The 24,243-nt window shown below is 43.7% G+C and overlaps 1 protein-coding gene across 2 annotated transcripts in view; it reads right to left on the minus strand.

Annotated features, from left to right (window-relative positions):
* DNAH7 (dynein axonemal heavy chain 7) overlaps positions 1-24,243 on the minus strand; it is a 564,416-nt gene that overhangs the window by 75,078 nt on the left and 465,095 nt on the right. For both annotated transcript variants that reach the window (XM_077275383.1, XM_077275384.1), the window contains exon 53: positions 9,293-9,385. In XM_077275383.1, the coding sequence (XP_077131498.1) occupies positions 9,293-9,385 (93 nt within the window). The remainder of the gene's footprint in view (positions 1-9,292; positions 9,386-24,243) is intronic.

The following is a 24,243-nucleotide window of genomic DNA, read 5'->3' on the forward strand; positions in this document are numbered from 1 at the left end:
GTCAGGAGAAGCTGAGGAAGCTCCTGGCTGTACACATTTTTTTTACTAACCTCTTCAGTTAAGGTACCGTTACACTAAACGACTTACCAACGATCATGACCAGCGATGCGATCGTTGTTAAGTCATTGTGTGGTCGCTGGGGAGCGGTCACACAGACAGCTCTCTCCAGCGACCAACGATCAGGGGAACGACTTCGGCATCGTTGAAACTGTCTTCAACGATGCCGAAGTCCCCCTGCAGCACACGGGTAACCAGGGTAAACATCGGGTTACTAAGTGCAGGGCCGCGCATAGTAACCCGATATTTACCCTGTTTACCATTGTAAAAGTAAAAAAAAAACACTACATACTCACCTTTTGATGTCTGTCACGTCCCCCGCCGGCGGCTTCCCTGCACTGAATGTGTCAGCGCCGGCCGGCCGTAAAGCAGAGCATAGCGGTGACGTCACCACTGCTGCCGGCTGCTGCCGGCCTTGAACAGGTAAGCATCTCTGCCTGTGTTCTGGTGTTTTTTTTGTTTAGTATAGTGGAGGTTTTTCCTCCAATGGTGTTTTTTTAGATTAGGACTGCCAAGATACAAGGACCCTTGACGTGGGTTGGCAGCTTCAATATTGTGGCCATAATATCAACCAATACCTTGCATACATTGTTATGTTTTTGGTGCACTGTACATTTTTCCAGGGTGCGGCTGGGCCCTAGATGGCTCTGTACACTGTGGCCTCTGTTCACACAGGATGCATAATGGTTAGTCCGCTATACATATGGCGTCATTAATAGGCTTTGCACCATATACTTTGCATTCCTGTGTGAACATGCCACATACAGACTATTTTTGTGCACGGGTGCTCCAAGCAGCCAATTCCTGATTGTAGGTTGGCTGCATCGGTATTATTTGCACCTGTGTTTTTGCTATCTTTACTTGGGCCTGGTGCACCCTGGTTAGTGCAATTGTTGGAGGCCTTGAACAGGTAAGCATCTCTGCCTGTGTTCTGGTGTTTTTTTCGTACCTGTCGTAAAGCAAGCTGAGCATCAATCCTCAGGCAGCGGTCTGCTGCATCTCAGTGGGGGGACAATGCAACTAAATGCTCTGAATTGAGATACCCTCATAAAAGGTACCTCACTGTACAAAAAACAACAGCGAGAGCTGTCTACAGTGTGACAATCAGAGCAGAAAAAGAGAGGGTGCGGAGGAGGGTACCTCCAAACACTGTGCCAGTCTTGGGTCAGGAGAAGCTGAGGAAGCTCCTGGCTGTACATTTTTTTACTAACCTCTTCAGTTAAGGTACCGTTACACTAAACGACTTACCAACGATCACGACCAGCGATGCGATCGTTGTTAAGTCATTGTGTGGTCGCTGGGGAGCTGTCACACAGACAGCTCTCTCCAGCGACCAACGATCAGGGGAACGACTTCGGCATCGTTGAAACTGTCTTCAACGATGCCGAAGTCCCCCTGCAGCACACGGGTAACCAGGGTAAACATCGGGTTACTAAGTGCAGAGCCGCGCATAGTAACCCGATATTTACCCTGTTTACCATTGTAAAAGTAAAAAAAAAACACTACATACTCACCTTCTGATGTCTGTCACGTCCCCCGGCGTCCACAGGGTTACGCGCTGCTGCTGAGAGCTTCCTGCACTGACTGAATGTGTCAGCGCCGGCAGCAGTGGTGACTAGTGTTGAGCGATACCGTCCGATACTTGAAAGTATCGGTATCGGAAAGTATCGGCCGATACCGGCAAAGTATCGGATCTAATCCGATACCGATACCCGATACCAATACAAGTCAATGGGACTCATGTATCGGACGGTATCCCTGATGGTTCCCAGGGTCTGAAGGAGAGGAAACTCTCCTTCAGGCCCTGGGAACCATATTAATGTGTAAAATAAAGAATTAAAATAAAAAATATTGCTATACTCACCTCTCCGACGCAGCCTGGACCTCACCGAGGGAACCGGCAGCGTTGTTTGCTTAAAATTCGCGCTTTTCCTTCCTTACGTGAAGTCCCGGCTTGTAATTGGTCGTGTGCCGCCCATGTGGCCGCGACGCGACCAATCACAGCAAGCCGTGACGTAATTTTAGGTCCTTCAGGATTTTAAAATTACGTTCTGGCTTGTGATTGGTCGCGTCGCGGTCACATGGGCGACGCGACCAATCACAAGCCGTGACGTCACGGGAGGCTGGACACGCGCGCATTTTAAAATGCGCGCTTGTCCTGCCTCCCGTGACGTCACGGCTTGTGATTGGTCGCGTCGCCCATGTGACCGCGACGCGACCAATCACAAAGCCGGAACGTAATTTTAAACTACTGAATGCCTAGAAGGACCTGAAATTACGTCACGGCTTGCGGTGATTGGTCGCGTCGCGGCCACATGGGCGGCACGCGACCAATCACAAGCCGTGACGTCACGGAATGAAGAAAACGCGCGCATTTGAAGCAAAGAAGGCTCCCGGTTACGGCGGTAAAGTCCAGGGCGCGTCAGAGGGTGAGTATATCCCTATTTTTTTATTTTAATTCTTTATTTTACACATTAATGTTGTTTCGATACCGATACCCGATACCACAAAAGTATCGGATCTCGGTATCGGAATTCCGATACCCGCAAGTATCGGCCGATACCCGATACTTGCGGTATCGGAATGCTCAACACTAGTGGTGACGTCACCGCTATGCTCTGCTTTACGGCCGGCCGGCGCTGACACATTCAGTGCAGGGAAGCCGCCGGCGGGGGACGTGACAGACATCAGAAGGTGAGTATGTAGTGTTTTTTTTTTTACTTTTACAATGGTAACCAGGGTAAATATCGGGTTACTAAGCGCGGCCCTGCGCTTAGTAACCCGATATTTACCCTGGTTACAAGTGAACACATCGCTGGATCGGTGTCACACACCGATCCAGCGATGACAGCGGGTGATCAGCGACTAAATAAAGTTCTGGACTTCTAGCTCCGACCAGCGATATCACAGCGGGATCCAGATCGCTGCTGCTTGTCAAACACAACGAGATCGCTATCCAGGACGCTGCAACGTCACGGATCGTCGTCGTTCTCGCTGCAAAGTCGCTTAGTGTGAAGGTACCTTTATCCTTTGTAAAAAGTAGGTGTGTGTTCGTGTGTGCAAGTTTGAATATGCGTGTGAGGGTGTGAGTGTGTGTGCATGTTTTACATACATACAGTATCTGTGTTGTCAGCGTAGTGATGTATAATACGCATTTGTTGTACAGTATATGTGTGTGATACGTACATGAATATAGTGTATATATAGATATATATTTTATTTAGACAGCATGAATAATATATATTTTATGTAAATATCAATTATTAGGGAAACAGGCAGGACAATCTGTCAAAAAGACTGGAATCGTTGACCAGTGTGTGTTGTCATTCTGGCACTCGAGTTTGACACATTGCGGTTGGGTTGACAGATTCCTGGGAGGGGCTGGTGGTGACCCAGGGGTCTTGGTACAAATTGGAAACCATGACAAAGTTAGAGGGAGATGGAATGTCCTTAAAAATGATTTCAGGTACAGGGACCTAAAAGGTAGCATTCTCTGAAATACTACCTGTACCACGTGCCACGCCAGGGAGGCAGCGGAAGATTAAGGAGGTGAATAAGTGGCTCAGGAATTGGTGTAGGAAAGAGGGTTTTGGATTCCTGGAGAACTGGCTAAACTTCTTTGGTGGCCACAGACTGTGCACTAGAGATGGGCTGCACTTCAATGGGGAGGGTGAAGCTGTGTTGGGGAAAAGAATGGCTAGCAGATTGAAAGCGTGTGTAAACTAGGGACTGAGAGGAGGGCAATTACAGTGCTTGGGGGTGTGTGTAGGGGGGTGGAATGGGGGAGGTGAGATAACAATTAATACAGAGAGGAGGAATACATATGGGAAGGATCAGGCATAAAGTGCATATATACTAATGCAAGAAACCTCACGATCAACATAGAGGAATTACAGTGTTTTTCAATATGCAAATTGCCTCTTCTGAGAAAAAGAGGACTTAACTCTATAGCGCCACCTGTTGGAAGTAGCGATCCTACAAGTCACAATCAACCCTCTAACGAGTTGTGCAATATGACTTAGGATAAAAGCCAAATCAGTATCTCAATTCGCAGACACGGTGTTTCGGGCTGTTGGCCCTCGTCAGTGCGAAGCATGAGAACTGATTTGGCTAGGTGAGAGGCTCTATATGATATCATGGACATGGCTGGACGAGAGCTATGACGGGGCTAGTAATCTACAGGGCAATAGTCTGTTCAGGTATGACCGTACAAATAAGCGAGGGGGAGGGGTATATTTATATGTGAAATCATCCCTAATGCCCATCCAGCATAAGTAATGGCCGAAAGTGTTGGTACCCTTGAAATTGCTCCAAAAAATTATTGCAATTACACGTTTTGTTATACACGTTTCTTTCCTTTGCATGTATTGGAACAACACAAGTAAACAGAAAAAATTGCAAATTGGACATCATTTCACATAAAACCCCATAAATGGGCTGGACAAAATTGTTGGCACCATCAACTTAATATTTGGTTGCACATCCTTTGTAATAAATAACTGCAATCAAACGCTTCCTATAACTATCAACAAGCTTCTTACACATCGCAACTGGAATTTTGGACCACTCTCCTTTTACAAACGGCTCCAGATATAACATATTTGAAGGCAGCTTTCTCCCAACAGCAATTTTAAGATCTCTCTACAGGTGTTTAATGGCCGAAAGTGTTGGTACCCTTGAAATTGCTCCAAAAAATTATTGCAATTACACGTTTTGTTATACACGTTTCTTTCCTTTGCATGTATTGGAACAACACAAGTAAACAGAAAAAATTGCAAATTGGACATCATTTCACATAAAACCCCATAAATGGGCTGGACAAAATTGTTGGCACCATCAACTTAATATTTGGTTGCACATCCTTTGTAATAAATAACTGCAATCAAACGCTTCCTATAACTATCAACAAGCTTCTTACACATCGCAACTGGAATTTTGGACCACTCTCCTTTTACAAACGGCTCCAGATATAACATATTTGAAGGCAGCTTTCTCCCAACAGCAATTTTAAGATCTCTCTACAGGTGTTTAATGGGATTTAGAAACAGTATCATGGCTGGCCAGTTCAGAACTCTCCAGAGCTTTGTTTCCAGCAATTTCTGGGAGCTTCTTGAAGTATGTTTGGGGTACATTGCGATCTAAAATCCTTCTATAAACTTCAGATTTCATGATGCCTCGCACACAGTCAAGGCACACAGTGCCAAAGGCACCAAAACAACCCCAAAACATCTTTGAACATCCACCATATTTGACTATAGGCACTGTGTTCTTTATAGGCCTCATCCTGTTTTCGGTAAACAGTAGAATGATGTGCTATACCAAACAGCTCTATCTTGGTCTCATCAGTCCACAAGATGCTTTCCCAGAAGGATTTTGGCTTACTCACATACAGTATAAAGTTCCTGCTGACACTGATGCACCATGAGCCTGCAGGACAGCTTGAATTTGTAACTTGATTGGGTGTTGTGAATTCTGCTCTTGGGTTCCCTCCGGTCGTTGTTGGTAGTAATGCAGTTGTCCCTGGGTTGCAATCCTGGGCAGGTGTCCCTGCTGACTGCAGCTCTGACTGGGATATTTAGGTGTGCAGGATTCATTAGCCCTTGCCAGTTGTCCATTGTTCTTGGAGGTTTTGCATCTCTGTCTGGTTCCTCCTGCCCTGCTGCAAAATCAGCAAAGATAAGTGTCTGGTTTTGTTTCTACAGCACACATGCTGTGTGCTTTACAATTCAGTACTATTCAATGTTTTTTCTTGTCCAGCTTAGACTGTGTTTGGATATTTCAGTCAAGTTGGATTCTCAGGAGATGCAGATATATATTCCATGTCTTTAGTTAGATGGTGGAATTTTTGTATTATCTGCTGTGGATATTTTTAGGGTTTTAATACTGACCGCTTAGTATTCTGTCCTATCCTTTCCTATTTAGCTAGTGTGGCCTCTTTTGCTAAATCCTGATTTCTGCCTGCGTGTGTCTTTCCTCTAATACTCACAGTCAATATTTGTGGGGGTCTGCCTATCCTTTGGGGTTCTGCTCTGAGGCAAGATAGAATTCCCATTTCCATCTATAGGGGTATTTAGTCCTCCGGCTGTGTCGAGGTGTCTAGGATGTGTTAGGTACACCCCACAGCTACTTCTAGTTGCGGTGACAGTTTAGGGTTTGCGGTCAGTACAGGTTCCACCTACTCCTGAGAAAGTCTCATGCGGCTCCAAGGTCACCGGATCATAACAATCGGGGCTGCCAGCCCACCATCCAAACTATTTTGTGTTGCGACCTTTCATCAATTTTTTCCCTACCGTCCACGTCTAAGGAGATTACCTACAGTACAATGGGTTGTAAACTTCTTTGACTATGTTGCGCACCATGGACAAAGGAACATCAAGATCTCTGGAGATGGACTTGTAACCTTGAGATTGTTGATATTTTTCAACAATTTTAGTTCTCAAGTCCTCAGACAGTTCACTTATCCTCTTTCTGTTCTCCATGCTTAGTGTGGCAAACACAAACAAACGATGCAAAGACTGAGCTAACTTCTCCAATTTTCATCTGGTTTAAGGTGTGATTTTCATATTGCCCACACCTGTTACTTGCCAAACGTGAGTTTGAATGAGCATCACATGCTTGAAACAAAGTTGGCTACCCACAATTTTTGAAAGGTGCCAACAATTTTGTCTGGTCCTTTCTGGGGGTTTTGTGTTACATTTTGTTCAAATTGCTTTTTTTTTCCTCAGTTTTTTGTGTTCTTCAAATACATATAAAGAAAAGAAACATGTGTATAACAGAACATATTTACTTGCAATAATTTTCTGGGAGAAATACTTCATTTTCTGGAATAATTTCAAGGGTGTCAACACTTTCAGCCATGACTGTTTATGTGAGGCCAAAGAAAATGTATAATCTTTATGGGGGGAGATAAAGGGAAAAAGAAAGAATAAAAGTAAAGTAAAGATGGTTTTGATAAAAATAAAAGACAATTACCTTTCTAATATTCAATGATTCCATAATAACAGGGTCTTTACTACAGGACTGGTGCATAGGAAATGTTCTGCCAATATGTAAAAAGGAGATAAAATCTGAGCATGGACATTATAGGAAAGTCTAGCTTCAGGCTGCAAAATCTTTGAGGGTTTTCTAAGAGATGCTATCCTGGAGTATTTCAATAAAAATAACCTCATGACCCAACCTTAACATGGGTGTATGAGGGATCGGTCCTGTCAAACATATCTGATTAGATTACATGAGGAAGTAAGTTCCAGACTGGACCAAGGTAATGCCGTGAATGTTGTCTATCTGGACTTTTAAAAGTCATTTGATACAGTGCCACATAAAAAGGATGGTAGATATAATGAAAGGAACGGGATTAGGGGAAAATATGTGTAATTGGCTAACAACTGTCTCAGTGAGAAGAAACAGAGGCTGGTTATTAATGGAACACACTCAGATTAGCTAACAGTGGGGTGTCATGGGGGTCAGTATTGGACCCTCTTCACACACATATATATATATATATATATATATATATATATATATATATATTGTAGAGGGCATACTGGGCAGAATTTCAACATTTGCAGATGATACTTGGTGAGCCAGGCAGCTGCTGCCAAGGGAAACACAATCAAAGGATGCATTAAAAGAATCACAGATGCTCATAATAAGAACGTGGTTTTACATCTATACAGGTTACTAGTGTGGCCACACAAAGCATGACAACGGTGATTAAGTGACAGGTTATTAATGTACAAATGTATGAAGGCATAGTACAGAGATCTTTCTAATAATCTTTTTACACCTATGCACGCAACAATGACAAGGGGGCATCCTCTAGGAAAGAAAGTTTAATCCTATTCACAGACTTCACCAAGGACCGAGCCACGCTGTAGACTAGCTAGGTGGGTCCTTAGCGGCTTCTCCCCGCTCACTGACCTGGATTGATAGGTCTCTCCCTAGGCAGTAGGGTGGGGAGAAGCCCCCAGGTACCGATCCACACTGTAGACTAGCTAGACAAGTGGGTCCCCAGTGGCTTCTCCCCACTCACTGCCCTGGATTGATAGGAGTCTCCCTAGGCAGTAGAGTGGGGAGAAGCCACCAGAGACCGATCCACACTGTAGACTAGTCGGACAGGCGGCTATTAAAGTATGTTTTTCTCTGACATGTCACAGTGTTTCAGAGTCAAATATAACTGGCTGAAATCATACAGCCAGTGCCTGGTACATGCTGCCCAGCATGTGTCAGCTGTCAGGTTCACATTAGAGAACAAAAGAGGGGTAATCCCAGAAAATACATTTATCACCAATGCACAAGGTACGTGATAAATGTCTTATTGCAGGGGCACCCAACAGTCTCTAGAAGTGAGGTTCTGAGCCTCCGTTCCTCTACCCTGCAAGACCTCAGCTTAAATAGAGTATTGATAGAGGATGCGCCACCCCGAACTCCAATAAAAGTTTAAAGGGGTGATAGAAACAGTCAAGCATGGTATGGGGGCATGCTTTCTAATTTTCACTTTAGGCAGCAGAAATGGTTTCTGGCTTATACTGTAGCTTATATGCATTCAGATGAATGGGGCTGAAGTGAAATGCAGAACCGATGTAGAAAAGTGACAGTGTTCTTTTAATTTAGATAAAGTAGACTGTTTTTCAAATGTCAAACAAAACCTTCAGTGGAAGTGGATGTAAAGCAAGACCAGAGATACTGTATATGGAAGGCTAAAGATATGTATAATTTGAAATGAATAAGCAGATTAAATGGTAATGGTATGGCCTTGTATTCTGATCAGTGGAGACCCCCACATGGATAAAGTGATATCCTAACAATAAGATATCATTTTCTGTAATCAGAAAAAATTATTTATGAACTAAAACGAAGCTTAAAAAATGTAGGCTCCTATAGAAACCCCAAATTACTGGAAAGAAACAATTTGACTTCTCCAGCCTAGATACACTGAGCTACAAAGAACATACAGTAATAATTTTACTTCTGGAATGTCCCCTTTAAATTATTATGGCTTCTGTAAGGAAACAAATACCCCATGTATTAAATTCATGCTCTGACTGGTGAGCTTTGCTGAGCTTCAACTAATATATTCTAATAATAAGGAAAACAAGTGTCGCATGTGTGCTGTTATAGATTTCCGTCATGCTCCATTACATTCAATATGCAATGTTGGTTGTTTATCTGATTTCAAGGCACTAAGTCATCAAAGCTGTGTATGATAAGACTTTTAAATTGCTACCATACTTACTTTGTCAGGCCTTAGGCATCGGATGATGAGCATCCTTTGGAAATGACCCACTTTTTCTTGCCATTCAGAAGGAAAAGCCTCATGGTGCGGTTCCTGTAAGAGCAGACACAGTAGGCTGACTTTATTTAATTTGTCACTTTTCATAACAGCTACAAAACATTAAAGCCAAGATAATAGTAAAACTCCACTTTGTCTTTTGTAAATAATTGAACATTTACAGCATTCGACAGCGAGAAATAAGGAAGAGTAAATACAATAAAATGATCTCAGAGAAGCTTAAAACTTTGCACAGAAAACACAAGACATTTGTGGTGACAACGAGTAAATTAGCTGTTTGTAACGAGTGCTAATATAAACGGAATTATGCAGATTATTAAATAAATGACAGCAGAATGAAGCAAATGAAGGAACTTTAATGCAAAGTTGTCCATGTGTAATAACGATAAGGATATTTTTCGAAGCCTTCTTTGTCTTGCAAATTGCAAACACCAGATTCAGTCCAATTGCTGCTGCTGTTAGTGGTCTCTTAAAGATGGCTGCCTGGGTTCAAGAATTGCTGTTTTTTTAAGTCATACCAATAGACACATCTCAACACTGAGTGTGCACCACCAGGAACAGGGAATGGTGGAATTATGGAAATCTCAGGATGGATTGACATGTTAATTTTCAAACTATCTCAATGTATTCAGCATTGAGCATGAGCACCACAAGAAGAAATCAAGACTATGCATGATATCAATGAGGTCACTAATGGTTGTTTGAGGAAAATTCCAGACCATGGTGGCACATTTAACACACGCAGTAGCACAAGCAACATGTTGAAAAACGGCTCTTGGGACACTTTGGAGAAATAGTTCCACGACCAAATCAATGTAAAGCCGAACTGTTAGTGTACTTGGAATGAAGAAGGGAAAGGCCAGGCTACCAAAAATTACGCCACTTCCCAGCATAAAGCCAGGAAAAGGATAAGTGTGATGTTCCCTTGTAAAGATGTACCTTGTGTTCTCCAAACCAATCTCCAGCTGTCATTGAATCCAAGACAAAAGACTCATCAGTGAATAGAAAATACAAACATCCTTTCTAGCCACCATTGCTCCATTCCATCTTCTGGTCTCCATCAGGAAACCACATGGTCAACACCATGAAGAGGACTTAACAAAGGGAACGTCACACCAATGTTACGGCCAATTCTCCAAAGTGTCTGTGAGCTGCCAACAGCGGATCTTGATGATTTAGCATGGCAGAACATTTCTCAGTCACTAACAGCCTCAGTGATAGGAGCCAAGTTGTGTGAGTATTACTACATGTGGCACTCACACGTACTGAATAAATCAAGATGTTTGAAAATTTTGTGTCCATTTTTTTGTCATTTGAATATCATTAACATGATGTGATTTTCATACATCTACGACTTTTCCTTCCTGGTGTTGCAACTTCAATGTTGAGGAGTGAAAATATCTGCTAATGCCAAGCAACAGCATAATCAAAGGGTTCTGATAGAAATCCATTATAAGGGAAAATCATTTATACCATCTCTTACATTAAAGACGAGCACCCCAGAGGCAATGAAGGAACTTGAATTTTAAAGAGGCTGCGCAAATTAAGTAAACCTTTGTTTACGACCTCAATCAGATGTCAGAGATTTTCTCATATTTAAAATATCGAACCAAGTTTTATCAGCATGTTTGGTCAGTGTCCGAAGACAGGCTTATACAAAGAGAGGCTGGCCTCAATTGAGCAGATAGGTTCTACCATATGTACCAAATTCAATATTGATGGTGTCATCCAAGGGCTTGAACAGCTGGAATCGATTTTAACTCCTAACCCAACCATTGTAGTTGGCTGTCAGCTGTAACGCACAAAAGACACCTGCTGCTGATGCTGTGGGTATGGTGTTTAATTGCACACTGCAGGAAGTGGTTAACAGTAAGATGCAATGTCTGTAAAGAGCAGATGTACTAACTGAACCAGTGCAATCTATATCGGAACATCAGTCTACAACTACAGTCACGATATACATAAATTGTTGGGTAACTTTTCAAAATACACATCTTTCTTGTTAGAGAAGAAATGAAAATCACATCATATCAATGATATAAAAATGATGAAAAAACTGACACAAACTTTTCAAAACATCTTGATTTCTCTCAAATTGTTAAAACACCACTCTAGCAATTCTTTTTATTTCAGCGCTGCAGTGGTGCAACTAATTTAAGTTTCCTGCCCTTAGCATTATACTTACCACCCGCGGTCTTCTTCTGCGATTTGGAGGTCATTACTCAATGCAAGTCTATGAGAGAAAGAACAAGGCCAGAATGAAGCCCTCATAGATTTACACTAAGAGCTTGTGATCATTGCCTCTGACTTACAGTCAGTCAGAAGTTGGGGGTCACAAGATGAGCTGCGGGAACAGAGCGGGGCCGGGAAGAGCAGAAGACAGCGGCTGATAAGTGTATTACTAGGGACAGGGAACTTACTTAGTAGCACCAGTCCAGCGCTGAAATTAAAAATGTTGGAGTGGAAACAGACTACACAGTCACCAAATACACCAAATGTATCACAATGGCTGATGTTCTCAGATCTAACTAGTACACCCTAGATGGCCTAGTCCATAGTTTCACCATACATCAGTTGGCTTACTATAATAATTTGCAATAAAAATTTAGCTCTCAGACATGTGATTGACCAGCTAAAACGGGTTCTCCACTACTGTGCAACTCCACGTTAATCAATTCAGGACACTATATAAAATAAAAACAGTGTATAATCACCTCCCACAATAGTGTCATTCCAGTAATGCTGGCACTGCTTTTGTGGGAGAGTGACCGTGACTTTTTGTGTTAGGCCGGAGTCACACTAGAGAGGAATATGGACGTAAGAGAGGTGCAAAAAAAAACGCATTGCACACGGACCAATGTTTCACTATGGGGCAGCTCCTATCTGCCGTATATTTCTCGGCCGTATTTTACGGGCTGAGAAAGTCGCAGCATGCTGCGATTGTCAGCGTATTGCGCAAAAAATCCGCCAATGAAAATCTATGGGGGCGAGAATAATACGGATTACACACGGACCATGTGTGTTGTGAATTTGGATTCTGGGCTCCCCCGGTGGCTACTGGTGGAATTGAACTGGTGTCTTCATCTTCTCTGTTCACCTGTTCCCATCAAGATGTGGGAGTCGCTATATAACCTTGCTGCTCTGTTAGTTGCTTGCCGGTCAACAATGTTATCAGAAGCCTCTCTGTGCTTGTTCCTGCTCCTAGACAACTACTAGATAAGTTGGACTCTTGTCCATGTTTGTTTTTGCATTTTTGTTCCAGTTCACAGCTGTAGTTTCGTTACTGTGTCTGGAAAGCTCTTGTGAACAGGAATTGCCACTCTGGTGTTATGAGTTAATGCCGGAGTTTTAAAGTAATTTCTGGATGGTGTTTTGATAGGGTTTTTAGCTGACCATGAAAGTGTCCTTCCTGTCTTCTGCTATGTAGTAAGTGGACCTCAAATTTGCTAAACCTATTTTCATACTACGTTTGTTATTTCATCTTGATTCACCGCCAATACATGTGGGGGGCCTCTGTCTCCTTTTGGGGTATTTCTCTAGAGGTGAGCTAGGACTAATATTTTCCTCTGCTAGTTTTATTTAGTCCTCCGGCTGGTGCTGGGCATCTAGAATCAACGTAGGCATGCTACCCGGCCACTGCTAGTTGTGTGTTAGGTTTAGTTCATGGTCAGCTCAGTTTCCATCTTCCAAGAGCTAGTTCCTATATATGCTGATGCTATGATCTCTTGCCATTGAGATCATGACAGTTTGACCGGCCCACTAAAGGGTTAAAATCCTTGGCTGAGAAAGGAGAGAAATAAGTAGTCTGCTGAAATTTTTTTTTTTTTTTTTTTTTCTCTCCTTTGAATGGCTCTGTGTTCACCTGTTTGCAATGGATCTTCAGAGGGTAACTGCAGGTTTGAATAATCTCGCCACGAAGGTACAAAATTTGCAAGATTTTGTTTGTCATGCACCTGTATCTGAGCCGAGAATTCCTTTGCCGGAATTTTTCTCGGGGAATAGATCTGGGTTTCAGAATTTTCGAAATAATTGCAAATTATTTTTGTCCCTGAAATCTCGCTCTGCCGGAGATCCTGCACAGCAGGTCAGGATTGTGATTTCCTTGCTCCGGGGCGACCCTCAAGACTGGGCTTTTTCATTGACACCAGGGGATCCTGCGTTGCTCAATGTGGATGCGTTTTTTCTGGCCTTGGGGTTGCTTTATGACGAACCTCATTTGGAGCTTCAGGCAGAAAAAACTTTGATGTCCCTATCTCAGGGGCAAGATGAAGCGGAAATTTACTGCCAAAGATTCCGTAAATGGTCTGTGCTTACTCAGTGGAATGAGTGCGCCCTGGCGGCAACTTTCAGAGAGGGTCTCTCTGATGCCATTAAGGATGTTATGGTGGGGTTCCCTGTGCCTGCGGGTCTGAATGAGTCCATGACAATGGCTATTCAGATCGATAGGCGTTTGCGGGAGCGCAAACCAGTGCACCATCTGGCGGTGTCCACTGAGAAATCGCCAGAGAGTATGCAGTGTGATAGAATTCTGTCCCGAAGCGAGCGGCAGAATTTTAGACGGAAAAATGGGTTGTGTTTCTATTGTGGTGATTCTACTCATGTTATATCAGCATGCTCTAAGCGCACTAAAAAGCTTGGTAAATCTGTTTCCATTTGCACCTTACCGTCTAAGTTTATTCTATCTGTGACCCTGATTTGCTCTTTGTCATCTATTACCACGGACGCCTATGTCGACTCTGGCGCCGCTTTGAGTCTTATGGATTGGTCCTTTGCCAAACGCTGTGGGTATGATTTAGAGCCTTTGGAGACTCCTATTCCTCTGAAGGGGATTGACTCCACCCCATTGGCTAATAATAAACCACAATACTGGACACAAGTAACTATGCGTGTTAATCCGGATCACCAGGAGATTATTCGCTTTCTGGTGCTGTATAATCTACATGATGATTTGGTGCTAGGATTGCCTTGGCTGCAATCTCACAACCCAGTCCTCGACTGGAAAGCTATGTCTGTGTTGAGCTGGGGATGTAAGGGGGCTCATGGGGATGTACCTGTGGTTTCCATTTCATCATCTATTCCCTCTGAAATTCCTGAGTTCCTGTCTGACTATCGTGACGTCTTTGAAGAATCCAAGCTTGGTTCGTTACCTCCGCACCGAGAGTGCGATTGTGCCATAGATTTAATCCCGGGTAGTAAATACCCAAAGGGTCGTTTGTTTAATCTGTCTGTGCCTGAACATGCTGCTATGCGTGAATATATAAAGGAGTCCTTGGAAAAGGGACATATTCGTCCATCGTCATCTCCCTTAGGAGCCGGTTTTTTCTTTGTGTCAAAAGAAGACGGCTCTTTGAGACCATGTATTGATTATCGGCTTTTGAATAAAATCACTGTTAAATATCAATACCCATTGCCGTTGCTGACTGATTTGTTTGCTCGCATAAAGGGGGCCAAGTGGTTCTCTAAGATTGACCTTCGTGGGGCGTATAATTTGGTGCGAATCAGGCAGGGGGATGAGTGGAAAACCGCATTTAATACGCCCGAGGGCCACTTTGAGTATTTAGTGATGCCTTTTGGTCTTTCAAATGCTCCGTCAGTTTTCCAGTCCTTTATGCATGATATTTTTCGCGATTATTTGGATAAATTTATGATTGTGTATCTGGATGATATTCTGATTTTTTCGGATGACTGGGACTCTCATGTCCAGCAAGTCAGGAGGGTTTTTCAGGTTTTGCGGTCTAATTCTTTGTGTGTGAAGGGTTCTAAGTGTGTTTTTGGGGTACAGAGGATTTCCTTTTTGGGATATATTTTTTCCCCCTCTTCCATTGAAATGGATCCTGTCAAGGTTCAAGCTATTTGTGATTGGACGCAGCCCTCTTCTCTTAAGAGTCTTCAGAAATTTTTGGGCTTTGCTAACTTTTATCGTCGATTTATTGCTGGTTTTTCGGATATTGCTAAGCCATTGACCGATTTGACTAAGAAGGGTGCTGATGTTGCTGATTGGTCCCCTGATGCTGTGGAGGCCTTTCGGGAGCTTAAGCGCCGTTTTTCCTCTGCCCCTGTGTTGCGTCAGCCTGATGTTGCTCTACCTTTTCAGGTTGAGGTCGATGCTTCTGAGATCGGAGCTGGGGCAGTGTTGTCGCAGAAAAGTTCTGACTGCTCCGTGATGAGGCCTTGTGCCTTCTTTTCCCGTAAATTTTCGCCCGCTGAGCGGAATTATGATGTTGGGAATCGGGAGCTTTTGGCCATGAAGTGGGCTTTTGAGGAGTGGCGCCATTGGCTTGAGGGGGCCAGACATCAGGTGGTGGTATTGACTGACCACAAAAATTTGGTTTATCTTGAGACCGCCAGGCGCCTGAATCCTAGACAGGCGCGCTGGTCATTATTTTTCTCTCGGTTTAATTTTGTGGTGTCATACCTACCGGGTTCTAAGAATGTTAAGGCGGATGCCCTTTCTAGGAGTTTTGAGCCTGACTCGCCTGGTAACTCTGAGCCCACAGGTATCCTTAAGGATGGAGTGGTATTGTCAGCCGTTTCTCCAGACCTGCGGCGGGCCTTGCAGGAGTTTCAGGCGGATAGACCTGATCGTTGCCCACCTGATAAACTGTTTGTTCCTGATGATTGGACCAGTAGAGTCATCTCTGAGGTTCATTCTTCTGCGTTGGCAGGTCATCCTGGCATTTTTGGTACCAGGGATTTGGTGGCAAGGTCCTTCTGGTGGCCTTCCCTGTCACGAGATGTGCGAGGCTTTGTGCAGTCTTGTGACGTTTGTGCTCGGGCCAAGCCTTGTTGTTCTCGGGCTAGTGGATTGTTGTTGCCCTTGCCTATTCCTAAGAGGCCTTGGACGCACATCTCGATGGATTTTATTTCAGATCTGCCTGTTTCTCAGAAGATGTCTGTCATCTGGGTGGTGTGTGACCGTTTCTCTAAGATGGTCCATTTGGTTCCTCTGCCCAAGTTGCCTTCTTCTTCCGAGTTGGTTCCTCTGTTTTTTCAAAATGTTGTTCGTTTGCATGGTATTCCTGAGAATATCGTTTCTGACAGAGGGACCCAATTCGTGTCTAGATTTTGGCGGGCATTCTGTGCTAGGATGGGCATAGATTTATCTTTTTCGTCCGCTTTCCATCCTCAGACGAATGGCCAGACTGAGCGGATTAATCAGACCCTGGAGACATATCTGAGGTGTTTTGTGTCTGCTGACCAGGATGATTGGGTTGCTTTTTTGCCATTGGCGGAGTTCGCTCTCAATAATCGGGCCAGCTCTGCCACTTTGGTGTCCCCGTTTTTCTGTAATTCGGGGTTTCATCCTCGATTTTCCTCTGGTCAGGTGGAATCTTCGGATTGTCCTGGAGTGGATGCTGTGGTGGAGAGATTGCATCAGATCTGGGGGCAGGTGGTGGACAATTTGAGGTTGTCCCAGGAGAAGACTCAGCTTTTTGCTAACCGCCGTCGTCGTGTTGGTCCTCGTCTTCGTGTTGGGGACTTGGTGTGGTTGTCTTCTCGTTTTGTCCCTATGAGGGTCTCTTCTCCTAAGTTTAAGCCTCGGTTCATCGGCCCGTATAAGATATTGGAGATTCTTAACCCTGTATCCTTCCGTTTGGACCTCCCTGCATCCTTTTCTATTCATAACGTTTTTCATCGGTCATTATTGCGCAGGTATGAGGTACCGGTTGTGCCTTCCGTTGAGCCTCCTGCTCCGGTGTTGGTTGAGGGTGAGTTGGAGTACGTTGTGGAGAAAATCTTAGACTCTCGTGTTTCCAGACGGAGACTCCAGTATCTGGTCAAGTGGAAGGGATACGGCCAGGAGGATAATTCTTGGGTGAATGCATCTGATGTTCATGCCTCTGATCTGGTTCGTGCCTTTCATAGGGCCCATCCTGATCGCCCTGGTGGTTCTGGTGAGGGTTCGGTGCCCCCTCCTTGAGGGGGGGGTACTGTTGTGAATTTGGATTCTGGGCTCCCCCGGTGGCTACTGGTGGAATTGAACTGGTGTCTTCATCTTCTCTGTTCACCTGTTCCCATCAAGATGTGGGAGTCGCTATATAACCTTGCTGCTCTGTTAGTTGCTTGCCGGTCAACAATGTTATCAGAAGCCTCTCTGTGCTTGTTCCTGCTCCTAGACAACTACTAGATAAGTTGGACTCTTGTCCATGTTTGTTTTTGCATTTTTGTTCCAGTTCACAGCTGTAGTTTCGTTACTGTGTCTGGAAAGCTCTTGTGAACAGGAATTGCCACTCTGGTGTTATGAGTTAATGCCGGAGTTTTAAAGTAATTTCTGGATGGTGTTTTGATAGGGTTTTTAGCTGACCATGAAAGTGTCCTTCCTGTCTTCTGCTATGTAGTAAGTGGACCTCAAATTTGCTAAACCTATTTTCATACTACGTTTGTTATTTCATCTTGATTCACCGCCAATACATGTGGGGGGCCTCTGTCTCCTTTCGGGGTATTTCTCTAGAGGTGAGCTAGGACTAATATTTTCCTCTGCTAGTTTTATTTAGTCCTCCGGCTGGTGCTGGGCATCTAGAATCAACGTAGGCATGCTACCCGGCCACTGCTAGTTGTGTGTTAGGTTTAGTTCATGGTCAGCTCAGTTTCCATCTTCCAAGAGCTAGTTCCTATATATGCTGATGCTATGATCTCTTGCCATTGAGATCATGACACATGTGTGTGAATTGCGAGAAATACGCACTGGTGTTCTATAGAAAAGCCAGTAATTCAGTGCAGTGTACAGTAAAATCACACTGACAGGTTAGAATAGAATAGATAAAATAAATGTGTACTCATAGAATAGGTATATATATATATATATATATATATATGTCAGTGAGACACAACCGCACATTCAGCGTCTCCCACTCCCACACTACCTCCTCATCCCACCCTCTCTCTGTTGGAGTCCCCCAAGGCTCTGTTCTAGGACCCGTACTCTTCTCAATCTATACACTTGGCTTGGGACAACTCATAAAGTCCCATGGATTACATTACCACCTCTATGCTGATGACACTCAGATCTACCTCTCTGGTCCAGACGTCACCGCTCTGCTGTCCAGAATCCCAGAGTGCCTATCAGCCATATCCTCTTTCTTCTCCTCTCGCTTCCTCAAACTCAATGTGGACAAATCTGAACTCATCATCTTTCCTCCATCCCATAGATCTTCCTTACCTGACCTATCTATCGCAACCAATGACATCATGCTTTCCCCCGTACCCGAAGTCCACTGCTTTGGAGTAACCTTCGACTCTGCCCTGTCGTTCAAACCGCACATTCAAGCTCTTTCCACCTCCTGTCGCCTCCAGCTCAAAAATATCTGTAGAATCCGTTCTTTCCTCAACCGTCAATCTACTAAAATGCTTGTGCATGCCCTCATCATCTCCTGCCTTGACTACTGCAACATCCTTTTCTGCGGCCTCCCTGTTAACTCCCTTGCACCTCTCCAGTCCATCCTTAACTCTGCTGCCCGACTAATTCATCTCTCTCCTCGCTACTCCTCCGCTTCCCCCTCCGCAAATCTCTTCACTGACTCCCATTCCCTCAGCGTATCCAGTTCAAATTACTAATACTGACCTACAAAGCCATCTATAACCTTTCTCCCCCATATATCTCTGAACTAATCTCCCGATATCTTCCCTCACGTAATCTCCGGTCCTCCCAAGACCTCCTTCTCTCCTCCACACTTATTCGCTCCTCATTCAATCGCCTCCAAGACTTCTCCCGAATATCCCCCATCCTCTGGAATTCTCAGCCCCAACACGTCCGACTATCAACCACATTCGGATCCTTCAGACGGAACCTGAAAACCCATCTCTTCAGGAAAGCCTACATCCTGCAATGACCCCACTGCCTCCTCATCACTACCGAAGCTACCGCCTCACCAACACCGGAGCTCCTGCAACCCTCAACCTACTGTCTCCTTCCCCATAATCCTGTAGAATGTAAGCCCGCAAGGGCAGGGTCCTCGCCCCTCTGTATCAGTCTGTCATTGTTAGTTTGTTTACTGTAAGTGATATCTGTAACTTGTATGTAACCCGTTCTCATGGACAGCACCATGGAATCAATGGTGCTATACAAATAAATAATAATAATATATATATTTATATTTAATACAGAGCTAGATAGCAGAAAAGCCGGTAATTCAAATGCTGGCTTTTGCTATCTCCTTATCAAACCCGACAGGATATGAGACATGGTTTACATACAGTAAACCATTTCATATTCCTTATATTTTTTTTTATATAATCCTCACTACTAATGTTAGAAGTGTCTGTGTGCAAAATTTGGGAGCGCTAGGTGTTAAAATAGAGGGTTAAATCACAGAAAATGGAGTGCGCTCCCACGCAATTTTTTCCGCCAGAGTGGGAAAGCCAGTTACTGAGAGCAGATATTAATAGCCTAGAGAGGGACCATGGTTATTGCCCCCCCCCCCCCCCCCCCCGGCTAAAAACATCTGCCTCCAGCCACCCCAGAAAAGGCACATCTGTAAGATGTGCATGTTCTGGCACTTAGCCTCTCTCTTCCCTCTCCCGAGTAGTGGTGGGATATGGGGTAATAAAGGGTTAATGTCATCTTGCTAATGTAAGGTGACATTAAGCCTGGTTAATAATGGACAGGTGTCAATAAGACACCTATCCATTATTAATACAATATTAATAAAAGGTTAAAAAAGTATTTTAGTTAAATAAATACACATGGTGTTGTAATAGTTTTATTATACACTCAATCCAAATGACAACCCTTGTCTTCTGAAAAAGGGTTCAAATAAAAAAACAACAATATCCCATACCTGTCTGCCGTACAGTCATGTCCCACGATGTAATTCCATCTGAAGGGGTTAAATAATTTTACAACCAGGATCCTGCTAATGCAGCTGTCCCGGCTGCAAAAACTGGGGAATGAATGGAATGTAGGGGAACGTAGCTACCTAGACTTGCGGTGCTGCGCCCCCTGCTGGCAGAACCTCAAATGAACTCTAGCGTGGGAATTTTTCAGAATATTTTCCCACGCTAGCGTTCATATCAGGTTTGATAAGAAGATAGCAAAAGCTGGCAATTGAATTACCGGCTTTTCTGCTATCTAGCTCTGTATTAAATATAAATATATGCATATATATATGTGTCTCACTGACATATATATATATATATATATATATATATATATAGACTGTATATATGTTTTCAAGAATATTTGAGCCCATGGATCCATTCTATGTCCATTTTGCAAGCCGGCGAGAAAATCTCGCCATACGGATGCCATACGGATAATTTTTTTGGAGAAAAAAATCGCATCCTCGCGTTAAATACGGATTACTGTTCAGGAACATTTCTGTGTATTACGCCTGTAAAAAACGGACCGTATTTCCCTACGCTAAGTGTGATGCCAGCCTTACGTGCTAGCTGCAGCCAACCAGCAGCCACTCATTGGCTGCAGCCAGGGCCAGCATTAGGTGCAGGCAGACCAGGCAGCTGCCTAGGGCCCCGCTCCTCCAGGGGCCCCCAGCCAGCTGCACACTGCCAGATGCATCGCTAGGCACTTTGGTTTGATGCCAAGGCCTGGATCAAAGTGCAGTGCCAGGACAGCTTCCCGCTCTGTGCTCCTGCTTCTGAATCTGCAGATGGAAGTGAGCGAATGCTGTGGCCTGAGTTCCCCCATCTGTCAGGCTCCTGCAGCTTCTCCCTGACTCCGCACTCCGAAGAGCAGGTGAGGCCCCGGCCAGAGATTGTTTTGTGTCGCAGAGCAGCGACTATCAGCTCAGAGAGCAGCGATTTACTCACTGTGGTCCTGGAGCTCCATGCTGATCCCTGTAGGATCAGGTTTCACAGGCACATACAGCAGTGATCAGCATCCGCTCTGAGCACAGTCACTAAATCGCTGCTTGTAATCTGACAGGGTGGCCTCCTGTCACTACTGTCTGGATGACACAAGACAGGAATATTGTCTGCTGAATCAGGGTATTATATAGAAATAAATTCCCATGTGAAATAATAAGGGTGAGCCATACACATATGGTACAGGTGTGCATAGGAATCAGCGTTTTCGGTGCATTTTTTTTTTTTTGCAGCCAAAGCCTGCTCTCTTAGGCTACTTTCACACTAGCGTTTTTTTTAATCCATCGCAATCCGTCGTTTTGGGCAAAAAACGGATCCTGTAAATGCGCTGGATGCACTGGATCCGTTGGAAAATAGCTGTCCATCGTGCGGAGAAAACGTTCAGAGGAACGTTTTTTCTGCACGTAGGAAAATCGCTCAGTGACGGGTCCTGCGCTGTCCGTCGCAGGCTATAATGGAAGCCTATGGACGCAGGATCCGTCGCTGACCATCAAATACAGGAATCCAGCGACATATCCTGTTTTTTCATTCTGAGCATGCCCAGAACGAATTTTCAAGTCAGGGGAAAATTCCCCTGAAAATCTCTCTCTCTCTCTCTCTCTCTAGAAATCCCATCCACTATGCTGTAACATCTGGACGCTGCAGGCTGGACACTATACAAGTACACAGCATCCAGAGTATACTGACTGTGGGCACACACCTTTAGAGCTTTTGCTGTTTGTTTTTTTACAGTTTGCATTTTGCCTACAGTACATGTTTAGAAAGTTAGTTTTATTCACAAAGGAACGAAAAACTACATTGCGACCTATATGGGTGAAAAAAATGCTGAAAGAAGTGACACGCTCAGATTTAAAAAAACGCTGCAGTTGTGAAATTCAGTCAGTAGAAAATAAAAGGGTGTGCAGGAGATTTCTGAAATCTGAGTTTTTGCTTGTGCTGTAAAATGCAACTTCTTATTTGCAGAAGAAAAAGCTGCAAAAATTCTGCATATGAACATGACAAACAGCTGCTTCTTAAAGCGCCAGCAAAACATGAGATTTCCGAAATCTCCTGCAGGCGCTTGTTTTTTTTCTGACTGGATTTCAGAACTCTAGCGCTTTTTAAATCTGTAGCGTGTCACTTCTTTCAGTGTGTTTTCACCCGTAGAAAGCAATGAAAGAATAAAAAAGCTGCAGATATTGCAACGGCATCTTTCACAGCAATTTTTTAAGTGGTTCTGGTGAATTAAACTATTAGGTCTCGTTCACATGTTCAGTATTTGTAGCCAAAACCAGGAGGGGAACAATTAGAGGAAAAGTATAATAGAAACACATGCACCACTTCTGCATTTATCACCCACTCCTGGTTCTGGCTTACAGATAGTGAGGTAAAAAACTCCCCAAATACTGAATGTGTGAACCTGGCCTTAAACATACTGTAGACAAAGCAAACATCCGTACTTTGAAAAAAAACTGAAAAAAAAGTGTGAAGAACACCACAAAACAAGCTGAAAAACAGGTGTTTTGAGCGCAACATTATTACTGCCAGTAGAACAGGTTATAGCTACTGAAAAAACCGCTGCATGTCTTACTCTGAAACACTATGGCTGTCTGTGGTGTTACATAGGACTGCAGGTGACATCTACTACATTATCTGTACTCAGAGAGTTATCACTTTGTTATCTGCAGTGTTAAAAAAAATTAGGAGGTGGTTGGGGGGCAACTTTTTGTCTTGGGCCCCAATCTTTTCTGACCCTAGCAATGCCCCTGCATATTGCTAATAGTGGCAGACCAACTGTATCCGCATCCTGCTCATGTAATGTAACTTAAATGTTTGTGTGATTTTGCAATGTCATTTGGGGCCCCAGTTTAAATTTTTGCCTAGGACCCCACTTTGTCTAAAACCGGCCCTGGCTGCAGCTCATCAACATCCTGTCAGGGCGGACATCTGCTGTGACCAAATAGTAATGGCTGCAGATGACGAGCCACTCATTGGCTGCAGATGGTCCTGAATTGATTAAATTGGGTTTGCACGGTAGTAGAGAACCCCTTTATGCTGGTCAATGAGGTCTGGAAGATGAAGTAAAGGACATTGGAGCGTGTAAATATTCCATGTATATGAATTTCCCCACGCGCCCTGCCATGTTCTAGGAACAGTTACGATATTTGTTAATAGTAACATAAATGCTAGAGAGTAGAGAAGAGTTTTACAGTTCTGGATACTTGGCTCAACACTACATGGTCAGAGACTTCTAGGTCACCCAGAGGAGTATATCGGGCCTCATCACACCTGTATATACTTCAGAATCCATAATGAACTGAAAGAAAACCATGGAGCGTGATAAATCACTTGCCATATATTACAGAGGTAATGATTGTGGAGGAGGCTCTTCCACATAATCAGAGTTTACCATTTTAACTGTGAAAAAGCAGAAAGCTGCACTACACGTGCACTGAGATGGAGCAGTATTGCTGTAGCCTTCCTCGTATGTTGTGCCAAAGAAGAAGGTTTTACATTGCTTTTCCTCACTGTTATTGTCTCCAACTTTGTCACACTCCATTGTGACTACATGAAGTAGCCTAAAATCAGATGTTGGGTATATAACTCTTATCAGTAGAGAGCTTCAGTGATAACAGACCTACAACACTGAGATATTGCAGCTGTCATTACTATACATTAATAACGTTTTCTGATCCTGTGAAATAGGTTATTCAGGTTATAGCGGAGCCTTGATAATGGATTGCTTTTGTAATAAAGTCATTCATTCCATCCATTTATGACACTCCTTGCTAGGTAATATGCAGCCTTGCATTACAGCAGGGCAATATAAATTCTGTCTTGTGTAGATGAAAACATTCTATGTAATAACGATATGATACAACCTGAAATTGGATATTCGCGTAGACTAAGACTAATGACAAAGGAAGATAGAATGTAAAAACCGCTTTACATCAGTATGTTACAGACTCGTTAGCTCTCCTGAAATGTAAGTACTTGCATTCCCAATTCTAGAACGTCTTTTCTGGAATGTTGTTCCTCAGAATTTGACTTTGAGGAATCTAAGGTTAAACACATATCCTGGTTTGTTTCACAGG

The sequence above is a fragment of the Ranitomeya variabilis genome, chromosome 7, assembly GCF_051348905.1.
Source record: "Ranitomeya variabilis isolate aRanVar5 chromosome 7, aRanVar5.hap1, whole genome shotgun sequence".
Lineage (NCBI taxonomy): Eukaryota > Metazoa > Chordata > Amphibia > Anura > Dendrobatidae > Ranitomeya > Ranitomeya variabilis.